At 44.0% G+C, this 20,231-nt stretch overlaps 1 protein-coding gene across 2 annotated transcripts in view; it reads left to right on the plus strand.

Moving 5' to 3' along the window:
- The first annotated feature begins 1,525 nt into the window (after positions 1-1,525).
- Positions 1,526-20,231, plus strand: part of DAB2 (DAB adaptor protein 2) — a 36,727-nt gene continuing 18,021 nt past the window's right edge. For both annotated transcript variants that reach the window (XM_074995625.1, XM_074995626.1), the window contains exons 1-2: positions 1,526-1,789; positions 17,920-18,113. In XM_074995625.1, coding sequence (XP_074851726.1) covers positions 18,020-18,113 — 94 coding nt within the window. In that variant the 5' untranslated portion in view covers positions 1,526-1,789; positions 17,920-18,019. The remainder of the gene's footprint in view (positions 1,790-17,919; positions 18,114-20,231) is intronic.

Here is a 20,231-nt window from a genome sequence, read left to right on the forward strand (position 1 = left end):
CAATAAACCCTAGTATGCAGTGCTGGTAAAACATCAGCTACATAGTAGGGTCTTTTTTAGTGCTACAATAAATATCATATACATGCCTTACACAAGTAAAGAGTTTGGGAAAGAGTTGTAGGTAGCCCTCAGCAGGAATGAGTTCTAATCCTGGGTATGACAAGCCAGCTCATGCAAGTATCTCCCTGCTTATTAGGAGCAAAGCATGCCTATATTAGGATGAGTTACTTAAATTCTTCTAAAATACTCTGAGCAAGTTATTGTTATTATTTAAAACACACACTGCAGTAGAACCCAGAAGCCCGATTCTTGATTGTGATTAGAGCCCCTTAGTGCTAGGTGCTGAACAAATAAATGTTAATAATTGCATATGTAACACTGTAAACCATAATCAAGGTCCAAGTCCTGCAAACATTTACACATAGATGTGTAACAATAAGCTTGTTATTGTAGCAAGAAACTTCACACACTTAAATAGCACATAAGGGTTTTTAAGTCCCAGATTGACATAGTCACGGCTGGGATGATTTAGTTGTGGTTGATCCAGCTTTAGACAGGGGGCTGGACTAGATAACCTCCTGAGGTCCCTTGCATCCCTAGAATTCTATGATTCTACACACTTGCTGAAGTGTCTGCAAGGCTTGGGTGGAAAGTTTTGGTCTGGTTTTTTTTTTCCTTCATGGGAGAAAGCTGTGCTTCTGAAGTAAGGGGCTGAGAGCACCACTTAAAATCAAGCCTAGTGCAGGCACAGCTGTGTTAATGCACCTCTGTCATCACCAAATAGGCAGCACCTTTGTTATTCCAGGCTTGGGCTGCTTCTCTGCAGTCTGTTCTTTACCCAGGGGTTTTGTATGCAGGGTTAGTTAGGGACCATAAAACATAAAGTGCATTACTGTAATCATTTTTAGAACATGCCCCCCTCTGAGTGTCCAGCAATGAAATAAAGTGCATTGCATGACTTCCTCATAAAACACACTTTCCATCCCCAATTCCATGATCTATATTGTAAATGGGAGGGCGGAGGGGAGAGATAACAGGATCCAATACTGGGGAACAAAAAGAGGATAGGTGCTTTGAGTAAAGATTGGTATAAAGATCTTTGAGCGAAGAGCTGGATACAACCTGCCAACAACCCAAATTCTGAAGACGCTTTGATCCGAGATTCTGGTTCAGCCAGCTCTTAAGTGCCAAAATTCATATCTACATCTGGATTTTTAAACACCCTCTCCACAAATAAATACAAACGTACACACATTGGGACCCGGCTTTGGGTCCCCCCTACACAGCCAGAGCTGGGAAGTGTTTTCTACCCATGCAGTTTCCATTTATGAATTATAATACCTGCAGGATTTGTGAGCGAGAGACCTTCAGATTCCATTCCCCACCTTAACATGTGAATTCCCTGTTATTTTTGTAACACACCTCCCTGAGTTAAAACCCTCCGCATTTCCTGTGGTGGGTTTTAAAATCCCTTCTTTGGTGTCATTTCCTCCTCTCGGCTGCTGTGCTCATGATTGCCTCAGAGCCCAACAGCTCTGACTCCCTTCAGGCCCGGTTTGCAAGGGGTTAAGTTTGGAAGCACCGACTCGCTGAGGGGGAGTAGCCCAGGCCAAGCAGCAAAATCATCACAGCACATTCCTGGGTAGTCCTCAGCTGCCAGCCTCTGATTAAAACCATCTCCCTCGCTGTGAGTGGCTAACTCGACTGAATATTTAACCGGGCCCACGGTGTCAGCCAGTCTGCCGGCTACAGCCCGAGGAGAATGCCCGGGATAGCGCGGAGCTAGTCTGTAAGTAGCTTTTCAAGCAGGGGGGAAGCTGTATCCTGGGTGTTGGGGGGGGTTATAATGACGTCTCCCTGGGTTTTTAAGCCAGTGTCTCCAATGGAGCAGCTACCAGTCTGTTCTGGACTGGGGACATTCCCCCTTCCCTGAGGTTGCTGCTTGGGCGCCGGACGCTGCAGGCTCGGCTGGAGCAAGCCGAGCCCGGGGAGCCTTCGGGGAGGGACCTGGGTGCCCCCGGCCTAGCTGTGGTCGTGGCCCAGCCTGCACAAGGGGCGCCGCTTGCTGGGGACCTCTGGGAACGTGAGCGGACTGCTCGCCTATCAGCTAGGAGAGGGCGCTGCCGACCAAAAAGACACAGGGGCGACACAGCCCTGCCCGGTCCCCCCCCCCCCCCCCCCCCGAGGGAGCGTGAGCTTGGAGCTCATTGCGGCAGCAGCACGCCCCCCCCCCCCCGCCCCCCGTAAAAGCTGAGTTGGAGATAGAGGGATTGGGGCTAAATCCCCAAGCGTTGACACTCCCCATAGTGGCAGTGCCAGGGGAGGGGGAGTAAGGGGTGTGAAATCTCTGGAGCCAGCTGTGACTGCCAAGCCTCTCTTTAGTCTAGGGCTAGTGCGCTCTACAGAGGCGTGTGAGGGGCCATATTCATGCTGGTCAGTAGTAGATCAGGATCCCCAAATGCTCTAGCTAAGCTTGGGTGGAACCATCCGCATCCTGCTTTCTGGAGTCTCAAAGGGCCTCTGGACTGCAAAAGCCGGGAACTCCAAGACAAACAATCAGGCACTTTTTTTTGGGGGGGGGGTAAGATAACAAATTACTTAGCTGGCTCTGCAGAGAGCCAAATCCTTCCATTGCTCTAGAAATAGCTTGCATGAAAGAATCTAGTCACTGCCTGCCAATAAAGTGTGTGTGTGCTGGGAAGAGAGGGTGAGAACAAGGCGCATCTTGGCCTGAGTGTCTTGTTTGGCTTTCTAGTGGCTGTCTTAGGGGCAAGTCAGTGACTTGTTGGCTGTGGTGGGGGAAACTGTCCAGGCAAATGTGGTGTGTCTTCTAGCAAACAAGCCCTAAGTGAAAGGGATCTCCTGTTTTAAGGCTGAAGTAAAGTTGGTTGCAGGACAGATGATCTCATGCTGTGATACCAGTGGGGGCTTATCAGTGTTCAAGGCAATACCCTTATCAGCAGTAGCAGGTTGGGGTCCTAAATCTAGTTCCCTGCAGTAGAACTTACTCACAGGCTGCAAAGTGTTTTCTCCAGCATCACCTTTTTAGAAGGAAAAACAGCAGTGTATTGGCTAAACAAGCTAAAACAGTAAGGATCACCAGACAGCTGGGTGGCCTGCCCTCCTCCTTGGGAGGGAGCTAAGACGTAGAGTTCTCCTTTTAAAAAGCTACAAAATCTCAATCTGTGCCTCAAGTAGCTAGGGGTGGAAACAACCCCTATAGTGAACAAAAGTGGTCTCAAAGCAGGAAAACATCAGAAACTGGGACACTGTAGAAGCCTGAATAACTAGACCAATAAAACAATGTACAAATCTGATAGTGCATGTGGCTGAACTAAACCTGTGGACTAGGACATTGTGTGGCCTAGTGAAGGCAACTATTCTATGAACACTAATCATGGCACCAGTACCTGTCTTCATTCTTATGGCAAATAGCATTTGGAGTTAGTTACCCATGGCATAGTCTGAGACCTCCCTCCTGCACTTGTGCCCTTGTTCATTGTACTGGGCACTTTAATTTTAAAAAAAAAAAAAGCTTTGGTTCTAGATTTGGTTTAATCGTGGGGGGCGGAGGGGGAAGAAGTAAGCTTCAAAATAGTCCCAAGGACAGTAGACTTCCACATAAATGAAGTCCTTGGTAACATGGACTTTTCCTCAAACATTGGTTCCCTCGCAAAAAACAAAATGCATCTTGACCTTTGTACAGACTTCTGAAATGGTCAAATGCTTCAAATATCAATCTGTAGCATGATTGCTATTCCCAGCTTTGAAATGGTACCAACATGGGCGGTGTATCAGAGCCCCCAGAAGGCAAACACGAGACTGAAACAGGTGAATCCAAGGAATAGAGGATTAAGTGGCAAATTAAGACTGAGGAAAAGGTTGGAGTAAATGGGAGAGCAAGTTACTAGGACTCCATAGACCTCCCTTCTTGATCTTTACTCCAAAGACTGGAATTCCAGGGCCACTTGGCTCACTACTGTCAGGTGACTTGGTATGCTACAACTTTCTCATTGTCTAGTGCTCCCTCGTGATAGGGGAGAAATGAAGGTAATATTAATTGAAGCTCTAGGTCAGGCATGTCCAGCCCACAGGCCGCATGTGGCCCTGGACGGCTAGTAATGTGGCCCCACAAGATTGTAAACTTAACATTATGTGCTTTATATACATTAACTATATTATATTTTATATGCAGCCCAGGCAAGCCAGAAGGTTGGACACGCATGCTTTAGACCTAATGCTGAGTTCTAGTGACCACAGCCTTAAATGCATAGCTGGATTTGTAGCTTAACTAAACATCACGTAAGGCTTCCTGAAAACTTCCGTGGAAGGAACACTGACTTGGTTAGTGGCTAGTAACAGATGCTGTAGCAAAGCCTAATAGATTTGGTATCCCAGTTTCATTGCAAAAGATCAGAATGTCAGTTAAAAATATTAAAGCACCATGTGGTCCCAAGCCCAGAATCATAATCGGCTGTTATGACTTCACTGTCCAAATGATTTTAGCAGTCTCCCAAACACCTACGAAACCTCCTCAAGGGAAGAAGGGCATGCCAATGGAGACAGTAGCAGAAGCATGGCAAGTATTAATGGCCACAGTTGTCTTCAGTGCTTAAAACTGAAAGGAGGCAGAGCTGTAACACAGGGCACTGCCTAACCACATGCCCCTAGATCAGTGGTGGGGCAACCCATAGGCCACGTGGTCCATTGGGATTCCATGTGTGGCCATGCACCCACTTTCTGCCCCCTCCCTCAGGCCTCTAGTGTCCCAGAAGCATGTGCTTCCCTTCTCTTCTCCCTCCCAGCCTTTCTGGAAAGCTAGGATGATGCCCAAGCTCTGGAAGGAGTCAAGAGCAGGGACAGAATATGGGGGAGAGGCTAGGCAGGGATTTGATATTGTAAATATCCTTGCAGTTGAAGCTGATGGTACCATAAACCTATGAATAAAGCACTTCTAATTGTGCTGAAATATTCAGCTTGCTATGTACTGATGTATTTCATCTGGGGGTGTGGGGGCATGGGCAGGTCATAGCTAGTATAGGTCTGATTTTCAATGTTTGCTCCACTGAGGGATCCTCCATGTGGCCTATTAACCAGCTTTGGTTGCCCATCACAGCTCTAGATCTAGGTAGTTGACTGTGACCTGGTGAGCATGTTCACAACAAGTATTTTATAGATGGCTGATCCCTGTGTTCACAATAACATGATGTGGAGTGCATTAAATGCATCAGGAAGCAAAGAATACATTTTGTTGTATCCCTGGGCACTGACTCTTACTCAATGTAATCTATTTAAGATAGGTGTTGTGGGCTCCTGGCCTCAGAAGGCTGCTGAGGGATGGCATTAGAAGGTATAGATGTTGGGTGACGAGAAACCATGGTGAAGCCTTTGAGTAATGTTGTCAGGCCCCTTGGTTTCCTACCTCTTGAGTTGCAGACTTCTAGCTTGCTTGGGTGGTCTCTTGGGCTGAACCAGCACTCCAGAATGCATGTGGACTGCATTCAGTAGGAACATCAATTTGTATGATGTGCTTATAATTGAGAGCAATCAAACAAGCAGAGCACTTATTGGTCACCAGAGTACATCTGTGGTCTAGCAGTTAGTGACAGTAAGATACCTCATGATAAGAAAAATGAAGGTAATATTTAGCTATTAATTGGCACTCTAGATCTACTGCCTAGTTCTACTAACCACAGCCTTAAATGCATAGCTGGATTTATGGCTAAACACCACGAGGCTTCCTGAAAACTTCAGTGGAAGGAACACTGACTTTTTAGTGAAAATATCAAGTTTGACAATAGGCTGCTATGCTCTGTGGGAGTAATAGAAACTGTTTGTTTAGAACAGGCATAATAGACAGTGGTATCAGCCAGGGCAATCAACTGATATCATGGACTCAAGTCTCCTGCAACAATGATGGTTGAGGCTAGCCAGGTTACTGCAGAGGCCTCTTGATGTGTAGAGTGCTGATGTGCACAGTTAAAATTTTCTGAAGGGACTTAAGGGGAGGAAGTTGTAGCTAGTCTCTAGAGTACCAGGAAAGGAGGGAACATGAGTGGGAAGAGGATGACAAAGTAATGCCTGGTAAGAAGGCAGTCAAGCTGGCTGCAAAACATCATGTTCTTCTCAAGCAAAACAGGCTGGATGTGGACATCTTAAAGTCTAGTACAGCTATCCCTTGATTTTTTTCGGACTTCTGATCTTAAAATTCTTGCTACAATGAGCCATGTGAACTACCTATTCATAAATTGAAAACTGTCCACTACAGTGAGACACCAAGCTTCATCCAAGCAATGCCAGGGCTCTGCCAGCAGCTTTGGTTTTGCTTTATGAATTTTATGAATGGTCTTCAAACAAATTAACCTATAAACTGAGGGTACACATACTAATGGCTACAACAGGCCTTGCCTTCACAAACCAGCCATAAATTGGCTGTACTTTGTGTAGACAAGTAATAGTTCACAGCTTAATCTCCTTTTGAAATAACTTTCTACACACACACTCTTACTGACCCAGTTTGCCCTGGGGTGGAGACCCCATCAGAATGAGAGAATGCTAAGATCTGTCTTGAGTAAAACACCCCTCCTACAAGGTAAATTGAACCCTAGAGCATCACTTACAGCTTCCAGTCTCTAATTGCTTCCTAATGGAACAAAGGGAAAGGATAATACATGTCCTGACTGTGAACCACCACCTCTACCAGTTACATGCTATAAGGATAGGCTAAAGTAAGTCCCATTACATGCCTTGGTGGCCACAACTCAGAAGGCTTTAAAGATTGGAGACTTTACAGCTGGTGGGGTGGGACAAGATACTAGCTGGCAACTTTTCCCCTTTATGCTTAAGGAATTGATATGCAATGTAACTTCAGGCTTAAAAAGCAGAATGTTTGCAAGCATCTCAAACTAGTGTGCAATTGTCAAATAAGTGACTTGTCATCCTATCCTAGGACAGGATGAATAAGAGTAAGTGGAGGGGGGATTGCAAGGAAAAGTAACTGCTAAATCTCAGACCTGGTAGTACAGTACTTGTGTTTTGATCACATCTTAACCTGTCTGCAGTGGAGGTTCTTGGCCCTGAGTTCCCTGTACAGGCTATCTTGGAAGGCCACTAAGTGGTAAAGGCAATCTAGTCTTGGCAACAAAAGATAAGGGTTCAAAGGGCAAATACCTAGGCTGGGATTCACTTGCAAGATTGAGCCACTGAGTAGGATTCAAAGCTGATGTCTGTCCTACTCCCATGTAAGAGGTGAGCACCATCTCTATGCAGTCAAATCTGCTCTAATTCATCTCTCAGATGAGGGGTAGGGAGGGTAAGGGAACAAGACTGTCACAGATGACTAACCTATGACAAGCAATTGAGATCCTTATCTGCCAGTCCTAGAAGAAGACAAATACAGTATGATAGCTGGGCTTAACAGCCAAGAACAGAATTGTAACGTTCTAGAACAGAGTTCCTACTTTCTTTCTGGGGAAAAGACTACAGTCTGCTGGCCAATGTCTACTGGCAGAACACATACAGTTGTAAAATGCTGGTTCCCTACCTAGGGAAACCCACTGAAATATATGAACACTGAGGCAGAATATTTCTAATGAAAATATCCCCTGTGGATCTCTTGCAAGTCTTAGGCAGTGATCAGGCATGCAACTTAGCTGAGAGTCAGGAACAAGTGCTTCCAGATGCTCAGTTTTGGCAAAGGCAACAGTGACACCACAAAGTCCCACTTGTGCAGCAATGTGCAACTCTGCAGTCCCCAAGGACTCATCCTTATGACAGAGCATTTCCTGTTGTGAAACTAATAGTTAACCTCCCTGGGAGATTAGTGCTGTCTCTTGCTCATACAGACTTCACTACTGTGCTCATTGTTAATTTGAGCAACTTCCAGTGCATTAAGAATGTGATTGACTTGCCTGTCTTGATCAGGTACACTAAGGGTGCATCTACACCATGATAAAGCCTGTGGCATGACTGGCTAGCTTAGCTCAAATGAGTTACCCTCTAGGGTTGGAATTAGAGGGAGGGGAAATTGCTATGTATACATTTGGACTCCAGTCAAAGATCTGGGCCCTTGCTGAGGGTGGAGGGTTCCAGAGTTTGGACTGGAGCCTGAATGTATGCTTTTCCTCCAGCTATAGGATTTTACTCCTGTATGGACAGCCAGCATAACTGAATGGCAGTAGATAGACTATAGTTAGCTGTCATGACTGTTCTGTAGAGAAGCTCCCCATGAAACTCTCCTGTAGGACAAACTCTAAGCTCCTGCTAAGAACCATTGCATGCTTAGATCCTGAGCATGCTGCAAATTGTGAGTTCATCCTATTCAAGTAGAACTTAACATGACCCTCACTATTTTTAAACACCATGAAGGTGATGGAAGAGTGACTAGTTGGAATAAATAATAGACAGTGGAACACCTAAAAAGCACATCTGCCCAGCCTGCCATGTTGTACAATAGTCTGTCCTTACAAACTACAAAGAGGGCTAATGCAACCATGGCAGATTGCACAACATGTAAATAGAACCCTAATTGCTTCAGTGGCGGGAGGGAGTCCCAACTGTACTGGAAAGGCAGAGAAGTCCTGGGATGGCAAAAGTATTGCAGAAGACAGTATCTTAAAGTGGTAAAAATTTGCCTGTTCAGCAGGGGTGAGCAAACTCTTTACATTAGGGCCCCCAAGATGTCTGTCATCCAAACAAATGTCAGGCATAATTCTGCACATGCCAAAATAAGCAGCATGTAAACATGAAAACAGTCTCACTTCAACACTTGAAATGAGATGGATGCACCAGAGTCACAGCCAATCATACTGTGCCCTCATTAAGAAACTGCATGCTGCTGCTACCACCACCCCTGGGGTCTATGCACCCCTGCTGTAGTGTGCCTCACCAGTTTTAAGAGGTGGAATGGCTCTGAGCTATTGCCTTGTTTAAACTGACTTGACATGAGTTAGAATGCACTGTCTGGGTCAAATTGACTTAAAGCAATACTAGGATAGAGAGGAGTTGTCAATTACTGAAGTCAGGACTAAAAGTCAGACTTAACGGAACATGTATCTAATACTTCAGAGAACACCTTGTCTTGTGAGGTGGTATGTTTAAGATTCCTGAAACTACATCTTGGGGAGCTTATGGAATTGAAGCATGACTCTCAGCTCCAGCTTCTGGATCTCTAGAAAAATTCACCTTGCAGCAATCCACAAACTTATGAAGCCTTAGATAGTGCAAGCAGTGTCTACCTTAATCACTTATAAATATAAGTTCTGGGTCACCATGGTCTTGTGTTTTATCCAATCTGAAGCTAATTGGGTTTGGAAGTTGTACAGGTAAACCTAGGGCAAAATCTGGCAAACTTCTTCCAATTAACTAAATGTATTTGGTTTCTGACTTGCAGTAAAATCCTGGGTGTGACTGAGAACTAAGTAAATAGCCAGTAAGCAGAATGCTGTTCAACCATAGATATGTTGCCTTTCCTAGAGTTCGACCAGCTATGTTGATAACTAGCCCAAAGATTTGATTACATTAATGGCATTAACAATTAAAAGCTTTCCAAAACCATTGCTATATAAAGCTGGCTATTAAATATCATCTTTAGGAGAGCTGGCTGAAAGACTAATATCATTTGAGAACTGATAATAGTTGAAAACATTGATCTGTGCTCAGCAGTTAACTTTTGAGGACAGCCAGCCATCTGTTGCTTACTCATCTAGCTACAGTCAGTTTCTACATAAGTGCAGTTTGGTTTTTAAGCTGTTCTTGTACGTCCTGATTCTTAGCAAAACTAAATGCTAACTACAGACCAGGAAACTTGTGGAAGTTCATCATGAACACTGTCCTGACTAGTTGATGGAGTACATGCTAGTGCTCCAAGGCTGAAATTGAAAGAGTTTGAATGGTGGGTCAGTGGAACAACTCTTTGCACAGGCAAAGACCTTTAGAATAAATGAGGATGGGCCAAAATCAACCCATGGTGGCCACAGAGGTGGCTCACTGGCTTCACAGCACTTCTAAAACTTAGCAATCAATAACAGACTTGGAAGCAGCTGGCTCCCTATCACCCCTCCAAAGCAATATTAAATTGTGAGGAGGTAGTGGTAGTATTGGAACCAGTAGATTGGCCGGGGGGGACCTGATCAGCACCTTCTCAAATTACCACCATAAGCCCAAGGCTTTTTGGCTTGACCAAGAAAAACCTGCAGAGGCAGGGACCCTTGACATGACATGCCCGAGAGGCACAACCTCAGCATAGGCTTGACAACAGTAGGTCACTGAAGTGGCAGACTAAACTCTTGAGGCAGTAGTAAGTTGTGAACTTGTAAACAAGTTAAGCAACTGCTTTTATCAGCAGTGATTCTTAACTTCAAGGCAGAAAATCTGATATTGCTAAAATGTTTAACTGTAGTGAGAATAAAACATGCTGTAGCCACTCATTTAAAAAACCCCAAACTATTTTGAAGATGGACTCAAATGGCTGGCAGGAAGCAACTGAGCATTATGCCCATTGTGGAAAGAATTACTAGTAATGGTATAACAATGATTCTAATGTAATCATTGCCAGATATCATCCATGGTGGTATATATGACCAAGTGAGCTGACCAAACTGTACTATTCTTTCACACAAAAGCAGCCTTTGGCAGCCATCAGGGGTTAGTTCAGATCTAGATTTTTATTTTTACATTCCTCTTTTTAGAGGTGGCTGTAAGAGCAGGAGTAGTTTGCTTAACAGTTTTTAACTCTTATGGAGACTGGGCCAGTCTCCTACAAATGGCCTCTTGGTGCCTATATGTAGGTAAGAGACAACCAAATTGGTGTCTATTGCCCCTCAGGGGCAATGCTTCAGAAACCTGGTTTATTTGTGCTGATACCACCCCCAATGTCATTGAGACCCTAAGTGGATTCATAGCCATGAGAGCCAGGGAGGTAGTCACTTCAGTGAAATGAAATCCATGATGCATAGTGAGCCTTCTGAGTAGGCTAACCCCCAAGGGTCTAGCCCCATGTCTGTCAAACAGCTTGCTGGCAAACTATGGTACCCCTAGATGTTAAGATGGAAAAATTCAGTTCTCACTAAACAGCTGTGATTGTGACCTACAGCAGGTTCATGAAATTGAAAGTGAGACCTCTATGCCCTTGAGCACTGTTTTGGGTTCTTTAATAATGAAGAACTTCTAATATTGTGCATGTCAAATGCTGAAGCACTAAGGACCCTGTTCAAAAAGCAGATGTCTGAATGAAGCACTTTTTTCCTAGCTTATGAAAGTTCTCACAATGCCTTTGAAGGTTATTCAGTGCATTGCCAATGCAACCATTCTTAAAACAGAACAATGTGACATTCAGCATCCAGTCCAGAGACTTAACCATAAATGTAACTGGTGGTCAAGCCACAGGTGTACAAATGTGCAATTGTAGGCAAGGATCTGTCACAGGTATATGAATATAGTGCATTGGTATCTTATTGCTCTTAGGAGAATCTGAAATAAGGGGGCATTTTCCTGTTTAACTTTTCTTGCAAAGTAACCCAGTTGTAGGTAGGTTGGCTGCCTGGAAGCAACTCAGATTTTTTTTTTTTACACTTCTTTACATATGCCAGTAGTAAGTGATGGCATCCAATAAGTCTAAGACTACAAATGTTCTTTCATTTTTGGTAAATAGATTGGATATCTTTATGGAGCAGCTGTTAATAGTGTTCCTGACTTAAGTACTCATCTTCAGACTCATTTAGTCAGATGAAGCCTTGTACAAAAAACAAGCTTTCTCAACTATCAGGAATTTGAATGACTAATGCTTGAGGTGAGAATGCTACCTTAAGTTATTGCAGCAGTTCTGGCAACTTATTCCCAACAGTTATGTTGAAGTTGACAGGAAAGCAGGGCTTTCCTTCCCACTCCTGAGCTCTAAATCAAGGTTAATATTTAGCTGAAGGAGTTCACGTAAATCAGGCAAATCCTCTAAGAAGGACAAAGTACTAGGCAGTCTCAGATGTTTGCTGTCAGGCTTCTCCCTCTGGCCTGTCCATGTTCCCTCAACTTCTCTCACTTAACTCATGTGGCTCATGATGAAGGGAGTAATCAATTTATAAAGTTGAAATTGTCAGATGAGGTCTCTGTTTAAGTCCTCTATTTTGTCCTATTCCCAAATAACACCACCATCCCTCATATGCTCATGGTCATAATTGAGGCTTTCAAAAATCTAACTGAACAAAATGCCACTACATTGCTATTACTCCAACTTGTTGGCCGCAGTCCTAAAAATAAAACTTTATTAAAGCTGCTATCCAAGGTAATCATTTGGCCACACTGAGGAAATAAGATATGCCAAGGAGGGCACTTGTCTACTTGATTGGAATAGTAGTTAATCCTCTGGCTACCTCCCTGACTGCAACATATTGAATAGGTTGGACAGTTTCATATTAACTGAACTGACCTCTCAAGCAGTTATCAGTAGGCCATCCTAATCAGATGGGTGTCTGGGGCAATCCATAGCTATTTTGGACTCTATCTAGCAGTAAACTGCAAAAGGTACTGGAAATACTAGTCCAAAGGACTGTCACTACATTCCTGTATAGATCACTTGGTGATGTGCTTTACCATGCAAGCAATGTATTTGCCTGTAATAAAACAAAACTGTACATGGCTGCCTTTCCAAGTCCCTCCATACCTACCAGATGTGGCCTTTTAGAGGAACCTCTTCCCATGAAAAGGATGAAGAGTAGGAGGTAATGAAGGATAAGCTATTCAACATGAATTCCCAGTGTACTGATGTAACTAAAATGTGGCCTGGGGGGTGTTGTGATGTTAAATATATGAACAGGTGAGGACTGCCTGGGGAGGTTAAAGCTAGCATAGTAGTCAAAGGACAGCAGCTGGCTGGTGGGTGGGCTAGCAAGAGACCTCCAAATGATTGCAGGCTTGTTAGCAAGGTTGATACTAGATCTAGTTAATAAGGAGCTTATAGAAATGACTACAATGGGCAGGCTCATATAAACCAGTACAGTCCACATGGACCTGCCAAGATAGTGCTTGCATTGACCTTGGAAAAGACAGTTTTCAAGTGCTGCAGCAAGTAGAGCACTTAAAAGCCTTGTGCTGAGGGTTCCACCAAGCCTGAGGATAAAAGGAGAAGGACTTGATTTCATGAGCCACTTGCTCTTAACAGTGAGGGATTAAGACCTTGGTTGACCTATAATGTGCCAATAATGTACTAGAAGCTGCCAAATAAAATAGGACCTCTCCAAGAGGTGGCAGGCATAAAGTAGAATGACTTCTGATTCAAGAAGTCACTTCTACCACTAATCTTGAGTTGTAGCCAAAGAAAATGCAAGAACAGAGTCAGGCTGACCTAGTCAGACCTGTTACTAGATGGTGAGGTGTCATATTCAATGTTGTGATTAAAATAATGTTGACATTGTACCTTTCCCTGGGCCTGCAGGGAGGCTCTAACTGACTGCTTAAATGCAACTGCTTGCAAAGGTGACAATAGTTCTAATGTGCACTTCTTTAGAGCAGATTCAAAGAGCTAAAACCTTAACATGCAGAGAAAAAAACAAATCAACCTTCAATCAGTTCAAGCTTCACACAGCTGTATGGTCAAGACTGCAAGAAAGATTAGTAATCTTGATCATGTGCCTAGCTGACCTTGTCATTAAATACAGCTGCTAGAGCATTCTGTTTAGCACAAAAGGCTAGTGGGAGAGTGGCTAAAACTAGAGTACCTAAGCATAGGTTTCTCAGCTTATAACAGGTTTGCCTATATACCAGTAACTCTTGACTAAGTCAAATGAGACTACAGTCTTGGTAACCAATATGTAGCTGTCCCTGAACTTCATCAGGAGTTCCTTTTGGTTTAGACTTTCACTTGAGGTTAGGAAGAAATCCTCACTGGATCAGATGAGCAGAGTTTTCAGTCATTTGCAGCATGGTGCACCCTTCACTGCTAGAATTAAACTAGCATTAGTGAGACTAAATTAGACTTGAACAGCAGTTCAGTGTATAGTGTAGATTTTCACCAACCCAATGAGGTAGAGGTTTGGCAGATCATAAGGTAACCCTTTTGTCCTCAATCTAACTGTTGCAGTGAGCTCACTTGTATGGCAAAAGTCTAAAGCTGTTTTGTGGTGGGGAAACTAAACTGAAATGGCAACAGTACCATCCACATAATACAATAGCAAAGAGGGTGTCTTGTACACAAGACACCCAGCAATCTTAGCTCAAAGGTTCTCCACAGGTGACTTCAGGATACATACTCTACTCCTGAGCAGTCAATCTTGTTGACTACTGATATAAAAGCTTTACCTAATCATGTGAGTTTTCATACTAGACTTGAGACTTCTAACTTCCTCTGGTTTGTTTGGAACATGTTCAAGGCTGTTTATGGGGGAACATTCTAGGACTTCAACTGCATTTACTTGAAGTGCACAAACTTGTGCAGGAAGTTCAACAGCTGTGAACTTAGTACAAGATTATAATCAGCACTGCATGTTGGCTTTGGAGACTTTCCAGAAGTAGGTGGACCAGACTAGATTAACCATCAGAAAAGTAGATGGTAGTGCCTGACTCTGGACTATCGCTTATCAAGCAAAGGCAGATGAGCTTTTAAAGTGTTTCCAGCTTAGCTTTCTGTGTGTGTGGTTTTTTAGCAGCTGCTTCCATTAATGCCAAGGGGAAGGCCCAGGACAACACATCTTCCCACACCTTCATTCTGAGCAATACACCCTAGGGACTAGCAGGGGAGGCAGCACGCTTACTGGCAGTTGCAAGTGTTCCCTTTTCACCCATGCACAGAATAAAATGGCCTACCATCAGTAGAAACATGCTGCCAGCTGTGGGTGGCCCCAGAGATTTCCTTACAGGGAACACCAATGGTAGTGCCACCCTTTCTGCTGAGCCTTCTCTCTAACCACCTTGGCTTGAGGAGCCATTGGCATCAGGGTTGTTCCACTTCCCCAATAGACCTGCTCCCCCACTCAGTGGGGGGTGATAGCTGTGGCAGATGGCCTGGCAACTGTATAGGCTCCCCCAGCACAGGGCCCTGAATGATCCTGTGGACAGAGTGGCTGTGATTAAGCTAGAAATGATTTATTGGCAGGTAAAATTATATTACCCCAATAGGGAACTGAACAGGGCAGAAGATGGTATCAGTGCTCAGGCCTAGAGGAGAAGGAAACAGCAGCCTTTCATGGAAACATCTTCCATTTAGTTCTGAGTAACTACTCCAGTGTCTCAACAGCCTTAATTTTAATAGCAATACTACAGCTGTCACTCATCTAGAAGATACTGTAATGTTACACAGCAGCAGAGCAGTATCTAACAGCAATAATATAAAATCCTGAAAATGCTTTCAAGTACTATAGTTGAGGGAAATACTTACTCATTCTGTGCAGCCTATGCCAAAGAACCTCTTGAGAGTTGAAGTGAGCTATTCACAATTAAGAATGAATTTCAAATGGAAGCAGAAACTGGACTGAGAATCCAATATCAGCTTACTCCTGGGACTTAAACTTAATCTGTGGCTAGGTAAATTATCCTGTGACAGGGAGGTGGTCTAGATAATGAGTGGAAGGGTAGGGGGAACCTACAGTTTTTGCATAAGGAGTCTTGGCTTGTAATGAACACTTGTCATACTGACTAGCTGTAAACTGGCTCAAGACACTGAACAGAATCTCTGCTCTGTTCCTCCCTAGAAACTTATTTCTGTTCCTGATTACTTCAGTCTACCTCAGACTTTAAGCCTTATCTCATTGTGGATGTCTTGCATATTTTGGAATCCAGTTTTGCCAGGTGAAGGACTAGAGCAATTTAGCTGTTTCTTTTGTCCTGTGCTAGATCCTGCAATATTAGATCAGGGCTGTAAGTTGCTTGGGCAAGTATCAAGTTCCAGACTCCAAAGAAATAGTGACCTTTAATTAGGTGCCCAAAAGCATTGGGGTGGGGGGGGTGCAAAACTTTCCCTGCAGGTCACCTATAGATTACCTAAAACTTCAAACAAATGAAGCAGTTAACTTATCCCTTCTAAATTAAATCATAGAAACACTTAGAGCCAAGCAAAAGGCAGCAGGCCAAAGCTTTACTTTCAGCCTGTCATGCTTCTCTGGGCTGCCAGTTTCCCATAGCTCAATGGGACTAAGGGGCAGGTTCCCTGCCTGCTGTGCCCCACAACTCAAAGCAGCTGACTGCTGGGGCCATGTGCATCTGTGTATGCACCAAGAAGTAGAGGAGGCTGCTTCACCATGCCACTCCAAAACAATCCTCAGTTCCCATTGGCTGAAGCAGCCAATGGGTGAGCACAGGGTGCTCCAATGTCTCCCACAGGTATGTATAGATTCAGCCAATTAGAGCAGTGTATGGGGTGCAACAGGGATCCTGCCTGAGGGTCTTACTAGGCAGGAGCTGGCTAAATAAGCTGCCCCCTCCAGACAGAGCCTGCACTTGGCACCCACTCCCTCCACAACTCCCTGACCAGGTCACAGTACCCTCTTTTGATGAAACTCCCTCCCATGCACCCCAATCAACTATCCCAAGCACCTTTCTGCACCAGTGTGTCCCAGACACCCCCCCACCACACCACTCATCAAAATCCTGAGTGGCCCACAGCAAAAGACTGCCCACCTCCAATTCTGAAGTCCTGATCCAGTTTTAAACTGGAAGATTACTAATCCATGAAATTTGATCAAATGACAGGTGTTAAAGCTGGGGTGTTACACACCCTGGCTTGAAGTGGTCATCTGTTTACAGTTCAGGCCCAATGGCTCAGCACCTGGGAAAGAGTTGGAGGAAGAAGATGTTGCATACTTCTCAGGTTTGAGTACCCAGGAGCCTTTAGCTGTAATAACCAAGTTTAGGGAACATAGTTATTTCTGAATTGTCTTCACCTTCTAATTGTGCACAAATGACTTGCTTGGCTTTGCCTGAAAACACACCAGGTCCAGTAGGACATGTTAATACATTAACAACCCTTGAGAATAACCTTGTAGAACTGCACAGATTTCTCCTATTGTCTTTTTTGCCCACCCAGGAAGCTCTGAGGAGATCTGCTTGGAGGGAATGTACATGACATTCAGGCAAAGTGTCTCTACCCACTAAATCAAATTTTAAAACTTTGTTGGCCAGACCAACACAACCACAAATTAGGGGCCTGCTCCTATAATCAACATGTGTTGCTTTCTCATCTGGTATGACACTATCAGTGTATAGCCTTCACATGGTGTGCAAGGCCCTAAAATGGCTAGAATATGGAACACTTCTGGACAGAATCAGCCCTGCGCTTATCATACCTGAACTCTTCCCAGTCTGTCTCTTGCACTATTGGGTGTCCTTAGTACTGTTGCCTGCAACACCAGTGCAGAAACCCATGTACAAGCCCAATTCTACTTAGGATGGGAGAAGTGGGTGGGACTGTACTGTCTAGCCAACTCCTGAGATTGATCTACTTCAGGCTGGGAACTTGTTACTGAAAGCTGAGTACCACACTGTCACCTCATGTGCACACTAGCACTTAGCAGTGGCTCTCTCCCCCCCGCCCCCATCATGCAACTGTGAAAATGGTCACTGGCAATAGCCATCTTGTATTTAGAAGGCTGTGTGACTAAAAAATGGCAATCTAACCTAATCAGGACCAGCATCTATACAGCAAAGCATGAATAGCTCACTAAGGCAACAGTATATAAAAATTGACTTCTTGCCCTTAGACACCATTTTGACTAGTGTGCTAGATCTTGATCCACATCCTGTAAGTATTGGCATCCCTTGATGGGAGACACTTAACTCAAATTGCAAATCTTCATGGAAGACAGACATGTGAAATAACTTTGACACACACACACAGAAGGGGCTATAGAACATGTAGTTTTTAATGGGTCTTAATGTGGTGCCTTAAAGAGAATAGAACCATCTGTTTAACTAATGCACTTACTCTCCTTTCTGAAGGTGAAGTATTATGCTTGCCTGATTGCTGCCTGGACTTCAACCACATAGCAAGCATTACCTTCTTTAATAGTCTGGAGTTGAGGCTGGCCTTCATCTCACAATGGCTAATGAAGCAGAAATGGCTAATGTCAACAACCAGCCTGAGCAGCAGGTAGCACCAAAAGCACCTGCATCCAAGAAGGAGAAAAAGAAGGGTAAGCTAGTCATATCTCCAATACATAAACTCATGCTGTGTGCCACCTAACCTTTTCCATCCATGGGTGCAATAACTTGCTCTGCTAATCAGCTGGGCAGCCCCTGAATCTCTTCTGGATGGCCACCCAAATGCTCTGCTTACAGGGAGCACTGCTCATGGTGCCAGTTGAAGGAGAAGAGCCACTAGCATGTTTCCTGAGAATAATTTGAGTGGCCTCAAGTAACTGTTGTAAATGCATATCCAGGACTTCAGTATAACCTTTAAAGGGACAGGCTTTAGTGGTCAGTCAGACTTGGTCTACAGGACTGACTTGGTTACTATGACAGACTATAAAGCCCATGGATGAAGCTTATACTTGAGCTAGTAGCTAGTGAGCTGAATGCTAACCAAGAGTTTAGGGGGCAGGAGGATTTGTAAAGCAAATATCTAAATGTGAATACTAAGTAGCTCATTTCTCAAGTATTGAGCAGCTAACAGTTGCCACAGATCACTCCCTGAAGCATAAACTAAAACTTTGTACATGACACTTCAATACTAATCTTAAATTCCATTGCCTAAAAATTTCTGCCAGATCTCAGCCTTACTAGGCAGTGAAGATTCTGGCAGCAGACTTAAATCTTCTCCACTTTGACCTAAAGCTTTTGTTTTGATATCTTAAGTGTGTACTAATGCCCAAGGACAAACTCTGGGATCCTTATGTTGCTCTTGCAACCAGCATCAGATCTGAATGCTATCCTTAAAATTCCATTCTTAACAATAGCTCAGGAGCCTATTTCTAGTCCTGAATAGGATCTGTTTACATACATACTGGTCATGTGAGCCAGTCTCCGTAACAGTGCATCATATGGCAGGGGAAGCACAAGGTCTTGCTTTGCAGCAAGAATAGACAACCACAACACAAACTGCTGTACTTAAGTCTGCTGGCAGCTGCTTTAGGTCTGTCAGTGCTGTAGACTAAACTTGCTATGACAACCATGGTCTAGGGCCCATACACGGATGCTTATGCTGCCTCAGACTATATGGAAGCAGGGCATAACTCTAACCTGTTCAGGCTAGCCTACCCTTGATTTAAGGAGGCACTCCTTCAGCATTCAGTCTTCCCCACCCAACTCCAGGGAGCCATATACATCTGACAAATCTATATTCAGGCATGCATGGGCACAGACTAGGAGGCAGACTCCAGCTATAGTTTGGCTGCTATAAAAGGGGTTTCAGTTGACTTGTTCATACTCTTGTGCAACCAGAAGAGTAGATAACAGCAACCCTTTGCATATTGAATTGACGCACTCCACTAATCTGCTACTGTGAAACAACCTAAAATGCAGAGATGGTAGGGAAGAAACTTGGCTGCAATGCAAGATCTTAGCTGTGTATCAGTTAACAAACCAGAAGCTCTCATCAGGAGAGTCACTCCAATGTTTCCAGTTAGACTTAAATTTAAAGTTAACTTGAGAGAGTAGTTGTACAGCAGCAAAAACTTCTCTGAGGTGTATAAAGAAACCCACAATGTCAGAAGTGCTAATGCCTGTGACTGGATGACTTTTAAGCTCCCTGAATTTAACATTAGCCTTTGTTCTAGGACCAGTTTTGCTGCTACGTGAACCTTAGCAGGAGACAAAGTCTAAAACAGACTTCATTATCACTTGAAGTAGGACCACAAATCTCATACAACAGTCTTTCCACAAATGTATGAACATGCTCCTTCCAGAATGGAAGACTAATGATTAGGCCATGGATTTTTAGTATGGTGGAGTCAGCATGGTATCCAGCAGGACTTCTGCTACAGAACCAATAATACAACCTGCACACTTTTCACAAACTCATGCCTTGATCTATTTTTTTAATTAAATGGGCTCAAAGACCCAAGGTATTCTATTTTGAGTAGATATAGGAAGTCCCTGGCATTACCATGTTTCATTTCAGGAGACACAACCAACAACTGATGTGGGGGCAGGGGGGAAATCCATAGGACCATATCCAAGACTGGCATTTGTCTCATTTCCCCACCATTCTAAATTGCCATCTGAAGCAATGGTACAATAGTACCTACTTTAACAATATTGGACACTCTGTTATCCATTAAACTCCTCTTGGCAATGACAATTAGCAGCATACT

Source organism: Carettochelys insculpta, chromosome 5, assembly GCF_033958435.1.
Source record: "Carettochelys insculpta isolate YL-2023 chromosome 5, ASM3395843v1, whole genome shotgun sequence".
Lineage (NCBI taxonomy): Eukaryota > Metazoa > Chordata > Testudines > Carettochelyidae > Carettochelys > Carettochelys insculpta.